General features: G+C 23.5%; 3 protein-coding genes across 4 annotated transcripts; 2 read left to right on the top strand and 1 right to left on the bottom strand.

The window, feature by feature from the left end:
* Positions 1 to 41: 41 nt before the first annotated feature.
* On the top strand, positions 42 to 4,586 carry LOC127283752 (uncharacterized). Its single transcript, XM_051308824.1, has 2 exons — positions 42 to 756; positions 867 to 4,586. Exons 1-2 carry the CDS (start codon positions 452 to 454, stop codon positions 4,126 to 4,128), a joined length of 3,567 nt encoding a protein of 1,188 aa, XP_051164781.1. The 5' UTR covers positions 42 to 451; the 3' UTR covers positions 4,129 to 4,586.
* Positions 4,587 to 9,516: 4,930 nt separating this feature from the next.
* LOC127283751 (arylalkylamine N-acetyltransferase 1-like) lies at positions 9,517 to 11,611 on the top strand. Of its 2 annotated transcripts, none has more exons than XM_051308821.1 (3): positions 9,517 to 9,929; positions 10,234 to 10,503; positions 10,740 to 11,611. In XM_051308821.1, exons 1-3 carry the CDS (start codon positions 9,717 to 9,719, stop codon positions 10,929 to 10,931), a joined length of 675 nt encoding a protein of 224 aa, XP_051164778.1. In that variant the 5' UTR covers positions 9,517 to 9,716; the 3' UTR covers positions 10,932 to 11,611. The 2 variants fall into 2 exon arrangements, with proteins under 2 accessions (XP_051164778.1, XP_051164779.1); XM_051308822.1 differs by having other exon boundaries at positions 9,519 to 9,929; positions 10,858 to 11,611.
* Positions 11,612 to 14,468: 2,857 nt separating this feature from the next.
* LOC127283750 (cytoplasmic 60S subunit biogenesis factor ZNF622) lies at positions 14,469 to 18,053 on the bottom strand. The gene is made up of 3 exons (XM_051308820.1): positions 17,886 to 18,053; positions 16,961 to 17,740; positions 14,469 to 15,056 (listed from the first exon to the last, which is right to left on the bottom strand). The coding sequence occupies exons 2-3, from the start codon at positions 17,658 to 17,660 to the stop codon at positions 14,578 to 14,580; spliced, it is 1,179 nt and encodes a 392-aa protein (XP_051164777.1). The 5' UTR covers positions 17,661 to 17,740; positions 17,886 to 18,053; the 3' UTR covers positions 14,469 to 14,577.
* Positions 18,054 to 18,200: the final 147 nt, after the last annotated feature.

The following is an 18,200-nucleotide window of genomic DNA, read 5'->3' as shown; positions in this document are numbered from 1 at the left end:
AAATCTCCAACCCTCTCCCCCACAATAAATATATAACCAACTATAGTCATTTGCATTCATTCGCATTTCCCGCTTCGTATCGAACAGAATTATTTTCTTCCTTAACCAAACTTAAAACTTATTACTTCAGGTGAAATATAAAAATACATTCAAGTTTCGTGTCTACAATTTTTTCTATAAATCGTGACGCCGCCATTTTTTGTTTTGTGATCAACTTCATGTTATTCGCGCACTGTTTGCGCGGAAACGTGTTGTGTATATGGTGTTTCTATAAAGATTTTGACGAGAGAATAAAAAAAAAAACATTGAATTAAAACGCAATGTTTGTTGATTACCATCAATAATAGTGAGTGCATTATATAAACATTAAAAAAAAATAAAGCATTTAAATGTATTTCTAAAGAAAAAATTTGTGTACGAGCGTGTAAAACTTAACCACAAAAAATTAATAATGACGACGGATATTGCAAATTCAACAATGTTTACGAATGGTGGTAGACTCTCATCGTCCGGTCCATCAAATTTAATACAACAAGCATTTCAAGGTGTCGACGATGATGATGATCATAATAATTTTGTCGCTTATATTGAAAGCGATGAAAATGGCTCACAAATGATACGTCTATCACCAGAGGCGGCTGCTCAATTTGGTTTTAATATGGAGGATGGAATCTCTGGAGAGGTTACATTTTTGCCAAGCGACGGAGATGCCGTACCTGAAATAAATGCCACCGATATTTCTAATAATTGTTCAAGGTATGATATTTAAATTTTTTGTAAATCAAAAATCTTTTTAGGTTAGGTTTTATTTTTTTTTTTTTGTCACTTAATTTTTTTATTAAAAGAAAAAAAATAATTGCCTTTAGATATGACGAGTGGTCAGTACAAGATTTAAATCAATCTGAATCTTTTCAACATGGAAACAACATGGGAACAAATTTGGACATGACAAACAGGGAAAATTGTACTCAAAATAATTCTCTCGAACATTCCAACGAATTAATGCAAGTAGATTCTGTTTTACAAGATAATATTTCCAATTTTGATAAATCACAAATTTCAACAAATGATAATTGTATGCAATATACACTTGTTGATAATCAATCATCTCAAACACCATCATTTGTCACTGTAACAACATCTCAAGGTCAAATTTTACAAAATTTACCAATGATGTTACCCACATCACAATATTCATTAAAACCAATACAACCAATGACAAGGTGTCAAAAAAATGTTCGAATTCTTCCAAATGCTAATAAAACACCAGTTAGTACAATTCATTCAATTAATAATGGTACAACGTCAAATGCGGTAATTTTTTCAAATGCAACACTTTTAAATACAGTAACACCACAAATGATAAAAACAATGCCAATTTCAACACAATTTATCAATTCACAGGGAATTGTAAGTGCTTCCGATTTTTTAACAAATGAATTGACAAATGGAAAAATTTCCGATTCCATTACAAATACATCAAATTTAATAAATAATCAATTATCACAATTGATTAAAGTTAATTCAAATTCATTACAAACGGGAAATCTTCATGTTATGAAAACAAATCCATCATCACCAACATTAAAACAAACGCCAATTTTTACAACATCACCAACTAATTATCGTAAATCATTACAAATTTCCAATGTTCGTTCAATGACAAAATCAACGCCAAAAATAACTAGCGCAGTTGTATTACAAAATTCATCAAAACTTCAAGATATTCGAAATAATACAAGTCCAAGTTCCATATTACGAACAAATTCTTCGCCCTCTTCAGTTTCTGTTCTCAAACAACAACAACAACAACAACAACCGCAAAAAACATTTGCCAAACGAATCGTTAATTTACAATCATTAAATAATATTGCAAATAATGTGCAAAATTTACAAAAAACAATATCACTAAAAACATCGAATAATAATTTTGAAAAAAATTCACCAAAACCCCAAGAAATCAATCAAATGCGTAATATGAAGAATTTAAAAAATATCAAATCAATGCCAAATGTTGTTTTAGAAAAAGTAAAAGGCGGTAATTATTGTTCAATTAAATCAACAAATTGTACATTAACAAATTCAACGACCCTTCCACCAAGTGCAAGAATAGCAATATCAAAAACAAAATTAAATAATATTTCAACAAATCAAATTGTCACCACATTAAAATCGAATCCAATTTTAAAAAACACTGATACAACCTCAAAAATTGAGAAATCAAATAAAAATCAAATTCCAATAATAACACATTCAAAGGGTAAAACATTTATAATTGACGATGGTGTACCAGCTTCGCAAATTTCACAAATCATACAAAAATTCAATAGAGAACAACAAAATTTTGAATTATCAAATTATCAAAATAACGAGGAGAATAAAGAAAAAGTTGTCTATCAAATTGTTTATCCAAATGATTTGGATCTTATTAATCGACGTGCACCGGCAACGGCGACAACAACAATGGCACAAACAACAACAACAACAACAACAAATGTTCAACAAAAACGACCAGCAAAACGTGGTAGACCAAAGAAAAATACCGTGAAACCACAAATTCCACCGCCGACAAAACCAATTTCCGAAGAGGATCGTGAATTAAAGAATGAACGTAAAAAAGTTATTGCAAGAACACGTTCGGGTAGATTGTCACGACCACCAAAACATATGGTACGCGATTATAAACATTTGCATCCTGTTGATTTTACACAACCCGATTTAGATGATTCCGACGGTGGTTATAGTGATTACAATACAAATGGCGATGTTCCCGATGACGATGAAACACCAAAGGAATTATTAACCGGTCTTGAGATACCAAAACGAAAAGTATCAAAAGAATATCTCTGTCCAACATGTTCAAAAACATATTTAGGTAGAGAAAAAATGATATTTCACTTTGAAAAATATCCTAGTCATGGTAATATGGATCAACTTCCACCGGCGAAACCAAAAACAGATGTTAATCAATCTTTGGATACATTAAAACGAAAAGGAAAAAAACGCGGACCCTGGGGTACGCCTGAGGAAAAATCAGCGCGACGGCAAGAAAAATTAAAAAATGCAATTGCCGTCTGTGAAAAGAATGAAATTTCAAATATTGCCGCAAAACCGGTACTAAATTCAATGTCATTATTTGATTTAATAATAATGAAATCAGAAAATAATGTCATGAATTTTATGCATATATTAAAAGATCTTATGAACAATATTCGTGAAAAAGCCACGATAATGTTAAATCCACCAACTAACGACGATGAACGTAATAATTCAATGGATTTAAATGACGATTTACTTTGCGATGCATTGGGATTAAATCCTGGATTATATAAAATCAATAATAATTGTTTTCATCAAGAAAATTCTAACAACGACGTGAATGAATTGTCAATTAAAAAGGCAAAAATTGAAAATATTGAACATCATTTGGAAGAAAGAGCATCGAGTGGATTTTCCGATGGTTCTGATTCAAGTTCAAATTGTCCCGATGTTTTAACGGCATTAACTTTAGTACCAAGAATAAATAACGATGAACCATGCAAATTAATAGGATCAAAATTAGTGATATCAAATCCCGAGATACAAAATGAATTATGTGAAAATGGAGGTTTTAGAAAAATTGATATAAGCAATAATGGATTTCAAAAATTCGACACCAATGATCAATTTATTAAATTACAATCAACGGACAAGAAATTTATTAAACTTGAAAATGGAATAATGGGTGCCTATCATCAAAATCATGAATCAGAGGAAAATAGTTTTGAAATGCAAAATTTTGCTAATACTACGGAAAATTTTAATAAGAGCTTTCAAACATCAAATGAAAATAATACAAATATTTTCGATGGTTTGGAGAATTTAGAAGTGAAAATGAATTACGATCATTTGGCACAATTGGCAATGTTGAATGCAACTGGTGAAATGGAACATCATCATCATCATCATCATCAATCGCACATAACGGAACAAATTGAACAAATTGTAAGTGATAAATTGAGTGATATGATTCCAGGCGATTTATTGGAGAATAATTTAATTTCAAATAATTCGATAAGTTCGGATATTTCATTTGCGTTTAATTCTTCACTCACTGAAGAATATCCATTTAGAAGTATTAGAAGTTAATTGTACGTGTGTTTTTTTTTACAGTGTACAGTACTTATCGAGAAATTATCAATTACTTGTACAGTTGTAAATAGTTTTTTTTCTAAGAGAAATGGGTTTATTTATTGTATAATTAAAAGCTTTTTTTTGGTGTGAAATTTGAAATAGTTGATAGTTGCATTTTTTTTTTTTTTTTTTTTTTGGTACATATTAGAGTGGGTTAGAAAATAATTTTTTTCTTTGCCCTAGAATTTTATTTTTATAGCAAAAAAATAATTTTTTTTTCTAAATTAAATATTAACATTAGTTTCTGAAAATTCACATAAGGAAAAATGCATTTTTTCGTATAAAATTGTTGAAAATATTTTTTTTTATCTGCAAACCATATTTCTTTTTAGAAATATGCAAATATCGAAAATTTGTTCTTTATTAAATAATAACTATTTTTTACAGGATCTCAAAAAAAAAAACAAATGATCAACGATTGAAAAAAAAAATTTCATCTTAAAAATGAAAAATTTTTTTGCCTACAAATTATTTTCTTTTAAAAATTGTTGATCGAGAAATTTGTAAAATTATAAAGAAAAAAAATTTCAGACAAAAAAATTATAATTTGCATATAGAAAAATATTTTTTTTCTTTCTAAAAGTTGTCAACTTCACGGACGTGTAAAAAAAAATTCTCATAAACGTAAAAAAATGAAATTTATGAAAAAAAAAACATTTGCTCTGAAGAAATGAATCTAAGAAGCAAAAAAATTATACTCTCTGTTTTGCAATTTTGTCTAATAAATAATTCTTTAAAGTTGTCGCAATGTTGATTTTGAATTTTACAATTTTTGATGCTTATTAGATTTATTAATACAATTATTAATAAATAATTATATTTATAATAGTAATAATAATAAATTAATATATAAATTTTTTTAACATTTTGATGTTAAATTTTTTTTTTTATTGAACAAATTATTTTTGTTAAATATCAACTTTTGTTCAAATATATCAAAAGAGTTTGTAATTTTTTCTAACTTTTGCAAATTTTTTTTATTAGCAAAACCAATTGTAAAAAGATTATTAAATTATCATTCAAATAATTATAAATATTTATAAACAAATTATTTTTGTTGTGCATTAACTTTTGCTATTTGTTGTCATTTTTTTTTTTTTTTTTTATTTATTTATTCGGTAACTACATTTGCGAATTAAACTGTGAAACTAATATTATATAATAATAATTTTGTATAAAAATAATAATTATAAAAAAAAAATAAATCTTTTTTCTGATTCCAATAAGCATATCAAAAGTTGCAACAACTCTATAGAGTTATTTATAAAATATTGGGAAAGTAACAATTGTAATTAGTTTAAATAATTTAAGTGACATGTAAAAACATCAATAATATTTCGATATTAATAACAATTTTTGTAAAAAGAAATCATTAAAATTTAATAATTAATATATTTTCATAAATTTCATTTTTTTATGTTTATGGGATTTCTTTGAAATTCTGTAAAAAAAATTGTTAAAATTTATTTAATAACTGAATCATAAATTTTCATTATTTGAATATTTCTCATGAGGAATACAGTTTTTTTTTCAATTTTTTTTGACAATTTTATACCAAAACAAAAAAAGTGCATTTTTCTTATATGGAAATTCAATTTCGACGACACGGGTTAATATTAATTTACAAAAAAAAATTATTTTCTATCCCACTCTAATAATAATATTTATATGGGAAAATGTCGTTTAAGTCAATTAATAAATTATGTCGATTAAATTCTATCGATTTAAATAGCAAATAAGAAAAAAAAATAATAATATTTATTTGGTGCGTCTAATTTTTATATTTATTACGAATAATCACGAAAAAAAAAAAAAATTCTATTGAAAAAAAATCATGTGATTATGTCCATAATATAATGCGCTCAAAATATCGATGTAAAAATTAACAAAAAGAAAGATTATATTTTTCAACAAAAAAAAAAAAAAATAAAATAAACTAAATGTACAAAATATATTATTATGTAAAGCACAATTATGGTGTCAGAAAAATTGCAATTTATTTTTTCTCTAGTCTGTTCTATATATATATATAAATAAATAAATATATATGTAAATATTCTGTTTAGGCACAGAATAGGGTATCCGTATTGTTTTAGAAAAGTCATGTAAAATTTAGATTTAATTTTTCAAAGCTATTGTGAAAAACTTTTGTTCAAGAATATATAATTTATATTCTTTATGAGAATATTTGAGAAAGATTACTCTTTTTTTTTTTTAGAAAAGACGATATTAGAACTAGAAAGAGAAATTGGATAATAATTGCATAATATTAAAATGTGTGTAATTTATGCAACATTTTTTTTTTCAAGAGACTCTATTTTAATGGAAAAAAAGCCAGAATTGTATAAATTGTTTTTTTTTTTCACTGGTTACTAGAATATGACATGATACCGGTTATAATATTGTAATATGTATTTTGATAAGATTTTACTCGATACAGTAAATTTAATGAATAAGTTTTTTGTAATTTATTCTTTTTCTCTCAGTGATAATGTGTGTCAAATAATATCAAAATATCAATGACATTAATATTATTTAAATAATATTAAAAATTACATTGGTGACATTAACATTATCAAACAAATTTATATGATAATAATAAAATAATATTAATGTTATTAATATATTTAATAATCATAATATAAAAATTTGGAAAATTAAGTGGTATTTTTCTAATGGTGAATTTTAATTTTTCATCTGTGACGAGTTTTAATATTTTTTTTTTTTTCTTGTCAATTTCGTTTCTTGCTTTTAAACAAATATTTACATTCGATTTTTGATGTACGCAATTTATTTTTTTTTCTGTTTTTTTTTTTTTTGAATTCATTATTTTGTAATTGTAGTTTTTTGATTACTGTACTTTTGCAGCTAAACTATAGAGACTATTTTGATATTAAGTATTATAATCATTTCATCGTCTACTATTGTCATTTTTTGGATTTATTACCACAAAAAAGAAAGACTTATTTTATTATTATATAAATTAACAATATTTAAATAATTTATGACTTAAATATATTTAAGGTAAAATATGAATAATAATTTATAATTATTTTCTATCTTTTTTTAAATAAATAATAGCATTAATGTAAATTATTAATGTTTAAATAATAATTAAAAATTATTAATTAAATATTTCAATTGTCAATTACGTACATACTTGTAAATTAAACATTGTGATAAGATTTATATTTTTCTATATACTTAATAATAATTATTGTAAAACAAAAAAAAAAAAAGTAAATAATAATTTATAAAATGATTGTGACTTTTAAAATTTGTTACAAATATTATGAAAGATATTTTTCTTCTGAAAAAAAAAAAAATGATGATGGTAGATATCGATGAAAGTAAAAAAAAAAGCAAACTAATATTTTTTGAATGACTTTCAAATGTGACGGTATATTAATTTTTAAGAAATATTGTATAAGCGATTTTGAAATCTTGTAATATTGATCTCAATTATTAATATTATCTGTGAGCTCTTTCTTTATAATAAGAATACGTACTTCGTTAATTTTATATTTCTATCATAATTATGTGTATATCGAGTATATATATATATTAACAAAAAACAATAAAAAGCATTGTCTTAAAGATGGTTTTCATTTTTTTTTTAAGTTCCCAAAGATTTTTCATTTTTTGTTTTGTAAATGAACAAAGAGTGTTTCATTAAAATTTAAGAATAAAATTCAAGGTTTTAAAATAGCAAAAATTGCTCTTTCTTTAGAATATTTAAAAGTTCAATTATTTTCAATAATTCAATTTTTTGTAATACAATTATTTTTCTAATCGATTATTTTCAAAAATTATTATTTTGTATTTAATTGTTTTTAAATGCAATTATTTTTATAAATTCAATTTTTTTATTTTAATTGTTATGTAAATATTTTATTTATCTACTTTTTCTTTTTTATTTATTTAGTTATTTCAAAAATATACAGAATTTTATTTTTAAAAAATTAAAAATTTCATTTTTTTCATAAATATGAACACTGACAAAGAAAAAAAGTGAAAAATTTATTGAATTCAATAATTGGATTTACAAAATATTTAACTGTATCTGGAAATAATTGAATTTAGAAAAAAAATCAATTTAAAAAATTATTTAATTTAAAAATAATTAAAATTTTGTGGTAATTGAATTTTATTCTTAATGAAATATTAATAATATGGAAATTAATTCAATAAAATTAATTAAATTGCAAACAAAATGATAAATTTTTTATAATTTTTTTATTTATATATATTCAAAATAAAATTGTTTTATAATTTATTCAAAATGAGGAGAATATTATTGTAACAATGTTTTATATCCTTAAAATTCGACTTTTGAGAAAAATTTTTGACAAACAAATTTTTTATTTTATTTTTTTGTTTCTTGTCTTTTTATAAATAAAAGAAATATTGGTACTGATTTTAAAAAATGACAAATTATCAAAAAAAAAAAAAGTAAATTGTGTTAAATTTTTAGAAAAATTTTATTGGATATAAAAATTATTTAGCACCAATTTTGCTTTTTGAAAATTCTGACTGAAAAATTGAAAATTTTTTGCAAAAAAAATTTTTTTTAAATAAAGATTTATCAATATATAATTCTATTTATATTTTACAAAAAAATGTGTACAATTTTTGAGAATTCGATTTTGTTAAAGAAAAATTCATTAACAGATTTTTCAAATTTAAAAAAAAAACAAAATATTCAAAAAATTTTTCAATTTTCAAGGGTTTGGTGACTATCATGACGTTTATGTAAATAAATTATAATTTTATTATTCATTTTTGAAATAATTTATTATTCTATTCTTTTAAAAGTATTACAATAAAAATTGTACATTTCATAATTTTATATAATTTGAATTTCTTATTAAAAATAAAATAAATAAAAGAAAAAAAAGAAATTGAATTTTTGATATTATATATACATTAAAAACTCTTATGGTTTTATTATTAAAGTAAAAGAAAACTAAAAAAAAAATACCTTAAAAAATCATAAATAGATATAAAAAACACAAATACAAGAAAAAAATTACCTTAAATCACATTTTTTGAAATGGTAATAATCACTTTTTTTTAAAGATAAAAAAAATCCATCTGAATTTTTGAACTCTCCCTGAAGTTTGATAAATTTTTTTTTTTTGTCAAAATATAAAATTTCCTCTATTTAAAAAAGAATTTGTTTTTTTTCAAAAGACAAAAAAAAAAAAAAAAATTAATTGAAGGTGAAAAAAAAAAAAATTTTAAAGTTAAGTTCATTATCTAGTATATAGACTCAAAGAGGGTTGTGCATTAAATGATAGGTATATAGGAAGAATAAATGACAGATTCCTTGAACTGGGTCAATCAATACCCATACGATGATGGAGAGCATCGCATGGGAACGGTTTTTGCAAAGAGTCGTGCGCGTAGATCACTGACAAAAGCATCTTTTTCTTCATTGTGAAAAAGAGAAACAAAAATAGAAAGAAAATAAAATTCAATCAAATTTTTTCTTACTCTTCAAGAAAAAAAAGAAGAAAAAAAAAAAAAAAAAAAGAAAAAATATGTCGAACGAAAATTTGACAATTGTTGTTATTCAAGAAAATCGCTTTCCTGATGTTATCAATCATTTGAGGTACAACTTTTTTGCCGACGAACCACTTAATAAAGCTGTTGGTCTTTGTCAACCTGGAGACAGTCATTATGAACTTGAGCAGCACTGTCTACAGACATTGAAACAAGGATATTCAAGGATGTTGATTGACAATAAAGGAACGGTATGCATTTGTTTTTTTTCTCTAACACAGAATTATGATTTTTTTCTCCAAATTTTTACGATAATTTAAATCCTTTTCTCTCGCTTTTTTTTCAATAATTTAAATCTCTAAAAATTATGATTTTTTTTTTTTGTTGAAATTTTCTTCTCGCTCAGAATTGATTTTCCCATTGAATAATAATTGAAAATAATTTTTTCGATTTTCAACATAAATAATTATTTTCGTTTATTTGTGGCTAATTTGAATTTTTTTCTATTGCAATTGAATTTATTTAATAAAAAAACAAAAAAAAAAAAAAAAACAGATAGCTGGCACTGTTTTGAATGGCATTGTCCAAAGAGGTGAACGTGAAGAAGCCGAAAGACGACTCGCTGAAATGAATGATAAAAAATTTCAAACAATCTTTGGTCTCTTATATAAAGTCAACGAAAAAATTGATCTCTTTAGCAAATATAATGTGGACGATCTTTTTGAATGTCGTATTCTAAGTGTAGACGATCGTTATCGCGGTAGAGGATTAGCCAATGTTCTCGTGAAAGAGAGTTTGGAAACTGCCAAAAATGCCGGCTTCAAGGTATTTACAAATTTTACAAAAAGAAAATTTTTTTTTTATCGCTCAATGTAATATTTGCCAATTTAAATTATTATTATTATTATTATTATTGTTGGAATGTATTGTGTTTTTAAAGACCAATTATTAAAAATTATCATTTTTATTGGCCCTTTTTTTTCTTTGTAAATTGCTGCTGAAAAAAAAAAATTATCCTTTATATTAAATGTTGTGTACATATTTTTTTCTCTTTGTTTCAGCATGCTCTTCAAATAAAATATGCATGGGATGATTTTCATTATGCGAAGATGTTGTTTATAAATAATAATTTCATCAAAGATCTGATTATTCAAAAGAAGAGTCTCGTCATGCTTTCAGATCTTCAAGACAGATGCAACTGGATTATATTCACAAAAAGTCTTTCTCAAATATGGATTCAAGACGGAGGCTGAAATTTTATATTTGGAAATTGATGAAAATATCCGACCAGAGCCACCACATCAAGCACTCAAACTTATGGTCAAGATTTTAGAGTGAATAAGGAAATTTTCGTTTTAAACACAAACGCAGAAAGTATATATTTGCAATTATTTCCCCCGAAAAAAAGAACGAAAGTAGAATTAACTATTTTATTTTTTCTCTCGAAAAGCTCTCTCGAAAAAAAAACGAACTGTTTTCACGTGTACTTTAAACGAATTTTTTTTTTTGCAATAATTTTTTTTTTCCAATTAAATGACAAATTTGACTCGATATGTCAAAAAAAAAAAATAATAATCTTATATTATATGTGACAATTTTTTCAAGATTTTTAACTTCAATTTTTTTTGCGTCGTATTATAGAAATTAAGCCTAATGTAAGTTACGTAGACGTCTATATTTAATTCCGTATAAATTATCCGAAATTTGACTGCCCATTGTCCTCGTGTTCATGAAGAAGAGAAAAAAAAGTATTTAAATACAAAAAAAAAGCACTGGTTGCCAATATTGTATATACCTTGAGGTTTCAGGGTCAGATTAAATTCAAACTGCCTTTTCGGAGCGGGCGTTCGATAGAAAGTTAATTTTCATTTTACTATAAGTAATTTTTTTTTTTTAAGAAACGATTCAAGTAAAAAAGCGTAACGTCCAGAGCTCAATCAATAAAATTAATTAAATTATACAATTGGACCAAAAAAAAAATCTTTCAATACAATTAAAATTGTTATAATATAATCCAATATTATAATATTATTATATTGTACAAATAATCAAATATTATAATTAAATTTAATCATTAATTAAATAGATTTTTTTTTAAAAAAACTTTTCACGGGAATAATTTAGAAAACAGAGCTTACAAAAGTCAAAAAATAAATTTATGTCACTTAAAAGAAAAAGTCGCCCGTCCTGAAAAGATAAAATAAGTAGATTAGTTAAATGTCCAAAAAAAAAAACCAAACGAAAGCGTGCGCATCGTCGAACATCGTTCGATGGAAACGGTACCTGGGAGACGAAATATCGTCGAGTACATTTAAATTTTCCAGCTCTCAGCGACCAAAAAAAAAAAAAAAAAAAAAAAAAAAAAAAAAAAACAGTAGCCAATGGTTCTTGTTGTGTCAACGAGTAGCAAAATTTGTGCCATACTTTCCATGTTGCGATATTCTTGTAGATGTATAATTCAGCGCACAGTTGTACAAACGATTTCCACATGACGGGTCCACTTGTATACAAGTAAAAAAAAAAAAAAAAAATGTTATACGAAATATTTAAAAGTATAAATATATAATAAATATTTTTGTTGGTGTCTTGCATTATAGACAAATAATAGATAATGCACCCTTATTTTCTAAGGATGTCGTCAAAAAAAAAAAGAAAATTCAAAAGTTTATTATATAATATATTTAAAATGCGACTCTTCTTTGAAGTAAATTAAAAAATTTACTCTCGATTTAAAATTCAATATATATATAGTATATGAAAGTTAATATTAACATTATATGAAATTTATTATTATTTAATAATATATTAAAATAATATTAATATAATTATGATTAGTATCACATTAATATAGTGTATAATGGTGAAAAAAAATAATAATAATATTCAAATGGTATGATTTAATAGGCAAATAAAGTCTGCACACGAACATTCTATACAGTTGAACGTTAATCGAGACTTTAAAAATATGTTATATAAAAATAAAATTGCACACAATAAAATTCTACAATTATATTTATCCCCTTTGTCATATATAATAATTATTTCGTAGCGCATGAATTTCCACATAAAAATAATTAATTACAATTTTTTATTTTCAAGTATATTTTATTAAAAATAATACTATTTTTTTGGACCAATTTTTTAATTTCGAATGAAAATTTGAACAGAATTTCTCTTTTTTAAACAAATTATTACATAACAAAATTTTTAGTTACCGCATTTTTGTTTGACAAAATTTTTATTTTACAGTCATTTTTCTCTACAGGACTTTTTATTTAGCCGAATTTTTTAATGACAAAAATTTCAATTCATCGAATTTTTATTAGTCGTTCGAAATTACAAATGTCCAAACAATAAACTTATCAACAACAGAAAGAATTCGGCGCAATTATTAAAATTGACCAATTTTGAAATTTTAAAGAAAATCGTGATTGGTCAATTTTAAAAATTGCGCCAATATCTTAATGTCGATTGTTTTTCGGGGGCCAAATGAAAATTCGGCGTATTAAAAAATTTCTGATAAATAAAAATTTGGACAATTTAAAAATCGATGAATTGGAATTTTTGTCATTTAAAAATTCAAATAATTCACATAAAAAATTTGATTGAATGAAAATTTTGCTAAATTAAAGTTATTGTAAATAAAAATTCGTGTAAAGGAGAATGACTGTAAAATAAAAAATTCAGTAACTAAAAATTTTGTAAATTTTGTGTAAAAAGAAAATCTGACAAAATTTTAATTTAAAAATTGAAAAATTCGTCTAAAAAATAATTATTTTTAATAAAATTCTTTATAGTGAAAATTCTAATTATTGATTTTTATGGAATAATCATGACATTAAAAAATTGTCCCTAAGAAAAAATTTTTTATTTAATTTAATTTTAATAGAAATCTCACAATTTGAAGTTAGAAAAACGCGTATTTCTATACAATATTTTAGTTTTCACTGGAACAAGAATCACAGTATTTTTTCCCCCTTTAAAATAGACAAAAAAAAAGGTGAATTATTTACTGAAATTAAGTGAGAAAACTGATAATTAAAACCAATTAACGTGCGAAATAATTAATTTTTATCTATATTCAAATTTGAATTAATTGTGAATTTTAATCAATTATTGAATCTTTAATAGTTCAAAATTTTGGTAAATTAAATTTTAGATAAATTGAACATTAAATCAATCCAAATTTGAGTAAACTGAAATTGGAATAATTCAAAAATTAAAAATCAATTTAAATTTGTCCAAAATTGAATTCTAATAATTTTAAACGTAAGTCAATTGAAATTCGTATAATGTGAAAATTAAATCGATTATAAAATTTGGATAAATGAAAATTCGGATAATTTGAAACTTAAATCGATTAATCTTTATAAAGGTTAAAATTTAGTTAATTTTAAGTTTCGATCGTTTAAATTTGATTAAAATTTTATTTAAGAGGGGGCATCTCCTTTATTTTGACCGATTTAAATTTTAATCGCGCGATATTTTCTTTATTCCATCATTTGGATGTTGGGTTCTAAAAACATTTTAAAAGAAAATCATAATTTTTGGATCATTTTAGAATTTGTATTTTTCAAAAAAATAAAAAATTTTCAAAATCCATACGATTCTAAAGAATAATTTTAAAAACATTTTAAAAAATTGTCGATAAAAAGTATAGTCAAAATTGTAAAAGTAGTTGAAATATTTTAAGAGGATGCAGATTAATGAAATTTCAAACTCATAATAATAGAAAAAAAAGACGAAACATTTTTTAAAAACAAATAAAAAAATATATATATCGACATAAATTAACTTGAGAAATATATATATTTCAGTTTTAAAAATGAAAACTAAAAACTACAAAAGTAATAAAATTAATAATATATTTACACTAAAATTGTAATATTTGTTGATGATTTAGAAATTAACTTGTTGTCTAAAGTAACGTTGAAATTTGTTTGTTTTCAATTGTAGTTTTACGGAATATTTTGCTTGGACCCTCTGCATATATTTGATGTCCCTCGCTTTCTTGGCAGCTGCCTCCTTTTGTGTTTCAACCCAACCAAGACCACGGTACATTGATAAAATTTTACTTAATTTTTTACTCTTTGATATTGCGAGTGGTCGATTTGGATCGATATTTTGCTTATAATAAATCATCAATGATCGATGACCAATAACACTTCCAGATGGTAAAATTAATTGATAATCATTATCCTCTAATTCGGGAATTTCAACTTCTGCATCTGGATCATTGGCTTCCGCATCTGGATAACTTGTTGAATAATCGTAAAAATCTGCGTATTCAGCTAATGCTTCACCTTCGTGTAACATTTTACAATGACCTTTGTCAATCATGTGCGTTCTCGCTGCATCTGCACTGCGGAATGCTCTTCCTACAAAAAAAGAAAAAAAAATGAATCTTAAAAAACAAAGAGATTCATACTGTCTACATATTTCAAGTATTCAGTCTTGGTATAAAAATCTGTAATTATTGAAATTTCAAGTTCAGAAAAATTTTAAAACTGATTTTTAAGTCGTATAAAATATTTTATCTTCATTATCTTTTTTTTTATTTTATCTATTATTTTTTATATATTTATTATTTGCCTATTTATTTATTTAATTAATTATAAATCTAAATCGATTTTTTTTTAGAAATTTCAAGCCTCGGGTCGACTTTAAGACACAAAAAAAAGTCGTTTTAGTAAATTTACATTTTAAAAAAAAGTCGATTTTTTTATTTTAACAAAATTTAAATAGTTAATAAATATTTTACTTTAAATAACTAATGTTGTTAGATATTAAATTCTTCTTCTTGACTATTTTAAAGAAATATTAAAATTATTAAACATAATTGAATTTTGGAAGAGTTAAAGTTGAAATTTTTCGAAATAATTGAATTTCAAAAGATTTAGTTAAATTTCAGAAAATAATTAAATTTTAAAGAATTGAAAATAATGTAGCAAATAATTTTAGATATTTTTTTAAAATAATTGAATTTTCAAAGATTTATAATTCAATTTTTTGAAAATAATTCAATTTCAAGAGATTTTGAATTACAATTTTTTGATGATTTCTGTTACTGAAAAATTTATTAGAAATTGCAGACAAAAATAGAATTTGGAAATTTTTTAAGTGATTTTGAATTGAAATTTTTGATAATTTCCGTTGCTGATTTTTTTTTTAATTTAAAAATATAATTGAATTTGTGAATAATTTCATTAAAATTATTAAAAATAATTAATTTAGTGATGAATTTTAGTTAAAAATTTGTTAAATAATTTAAATAAAGAAGATCTGAATTGTATACTAAAAAAGACGCATTTTATTAAATATTTTGTAAAAAATGTAGAAAAAGTCGAAAAAGTCGCATCTTATTAAAATAAGTCAAAAAATGTAGTATTTTTGAAAAAAAAAGTCAGAAAAAATCGAAAAATCCGAGGCATGAAATTTGTATAAAAATTTTCATAAATTCAAATATTAAAATTTTTAAGTAAAAATCGTCTAAAATTTTATTCCTGTAAAAAAAAATTAACAATTAATCTTCTAAAATGTAATTATTTTAAAAAATGTTAATTATAATTAAGCGCCAATTTATTTATTTTCAATAAGTTTTATAAAATTCTTTGAAAATTAAGTTAATTAAAAAAATGTTTAATTAAATATTCTCTAAAAATTAATTATTGCATCCCTTAGAATAAAATTTTTTTTTAAATAAAATATTTTAAACTTAAATACCTAAAACCTAAATTGTTTTTGAAAATTACAAATATTTCATTGTTAATTAATATTTTTTAATACAGATCTTAAAACTACAAAACAATTTTGAAATTTATGCTTCTATTCTCAAACATAATGCTCCTGTTTCAACTTAAGTTTCTTGATTTTTAAAACTTAATATAGAAACAACTTTTTTTATTAACTTTAATAAATTTCTAATTTCAAATTCTCATTTTCAGACAATAAAACTAATCAATTTCCCAGGAAACTTTTTTTAAAAATAAATTGCAATTTTTTAAAAAAAAAACGTAGTCCTCAAAGGGTTAAAAAAAATCAGATCATTGTGATTGAAATTTTACGTTAGCAACGTTTATGATCAACGATTTAGAAGAAAAAACATTTTTCTACCCAAATTATCATTATTTTTTTTTTTTTATCTAAAAAACATTTTTGCAACGTTTTTCGATCAACAATTTTTTGAAAACAAAATTTATAGGCAAAAAATTAGTAATTGAGTGAAAAAAAAATTTTTTTTTCAATAAACGTAATATTTAAAAAATGGAAGAAAAAAAAATACCTTTATCATTACACCAAAGACACATGAATCCACCAAAGACTTTTTCGCCCAAATAAACTAATAATCCTCTCATATCTACACAATATTCTGGATCAGGTATAAAAAAACTATGTGCTTCCGTCATGTGTTTTAAATTTCGTACCCACGATCGACTATGATGACTGCAAAATAGACAATCATTATTTTCCACTGGATTTTCCGTATCGTTCATCCATTCATCGGAATCAACTGATTCACAATCAGAATCTGTATCCATATTCTCTTCGATTCTACTCTTTTTTGCAGAAATATTCTCCATTTTTTCATCTTTATCATCAGCATCATTATTATCATTATTTTTAATACCACTAGACGATGATTGATCATTAAGTTCCTCATTCGAATTAGCATTTGAAACTTTTGCTGATTTATCTTTATGTTTTTTTGACAATAAATGATTGTTATATTGATTTTGTGTACTAAAATTTTTTCTACATGCTTTGCAATTCATTTCTTGACTTTGTTGAAGTTGATCATCTTTTCCGCGTTGTGCAATAACACGTTTTTGAAAATCTTCAACACCCACTGGTGGTAATTCAACTACTTTTCTCTTTAAATTATAACGATGCCAATCGGATTTATAATGTTGCCTTTGAACTTCTAAATCTCTAAAAGCAACTCGACATGTAATACACGTGTAGGGTATCGATATGTTGCTCATATTTGCAACTTTTTTTTTTTTATTATTATTATTATTTCCTAACGAAAGCACCTTATCAAACTACGATTTTGTAGTTGATGCTGTAAATAAAGCCTGATATTAAATATAATATATACAAGAACAATAAATTTAAAAAAAAAATGTAAATTAAGGTTAGGATTTTATTTTTTAAATTTAAAAGAGCAATTTTAATTACTTTTATCAAAATTAAATAAATTTTCTTACCTCTAGTGAATGGCTTATTGAAATTTGAACACTTTATTTAATTAAATTTCAGAATTTGCATCATATCGTGAAATATTTGAAATCAAATATAGAAAAGAGATTTCTTGAAATCACTTCATGAAGTAAACACTGAGATTAAAATGGCGGACTTTATCGATTGATATGACGTCAGACAAAATGGAGGTCTTTGTGAGTGGTAAATTTGAAAATGTAAAATTTGTTAATTTTCGATAAAAAAAAAAGTATTTCAATGCAAATGCAAACTCAATTTATTTTGATAGTTTAAAGCATTAATAGTACAAAACAAAAATTATA

Source organism: Leptopilina boulardi, unplaced genomic scaffold, assembly GCF_019393585.1.
Source record: "Leptopilina boulardi isolate dan_hultmark-lab unplaced genomic scaffold, ZJU_Lbou_2.1 LbouV2_310, whole genome shotgun sequence".
Lineage (NCBI taxonomy): Eukaryota > Metazoa > Arthropoda > Insecta > Hymenoptera > Figitidae > Leptopilina > Leptopilina boulardi.
Note: the sequence above shows the minus strand (reverse complement) of the source record. Positions and strands in the feature narration are given on the sequence as shown.

Coding starts and splice junctions, on each gene's coding strand:
- LOC127283752 (XM_051308824.1), top strand. CDS start 452: ATGACGACGGATATTGCAAATTCAACAATGTTTACGAATGGTGGTAGA. Junction 757..866: donor ATTTCTAATAATTGTTCAAG/GTATGATATTTA, acceptor AATTGCCTTTAG/ATATGACGAGTGGTCAGTAC.
- LOC127283751 (XM_051308821.1), top strand. CDS start 9,717: ATGTCGAACGAAAATTTGACAATTGTTGTTATTCAAGAAAATCGCTTT. Junction 9,930..10,233: donor TGATTGACAATAAAGGAACG/GTATGCATTTGT, acceptor AAAAAAAAACAG/ATAGCTGGCACTGTTTTGAA. Junction 10,504..10,739: donor CCAAAAATGCCGGCTTCAAG/GTATTTACAAAT, acceptor TCTTTGTTTCAG/CATGCTCTTCAAATAAAATA.
- LOC127283750 (XM_051308820.1), bottom strand. CDS start 17,660: ATGAGCAACATATCGATACCCTACACGTGTATTACATGTCGAGTTGCT. Junction 15,057..16,960: donor TCTTTGGTGTAATGATAAAG/GTATTTTTTTTT, acceptor CTTTTTTTGTAG/GAAGAGCATTCCGCAGTGCA.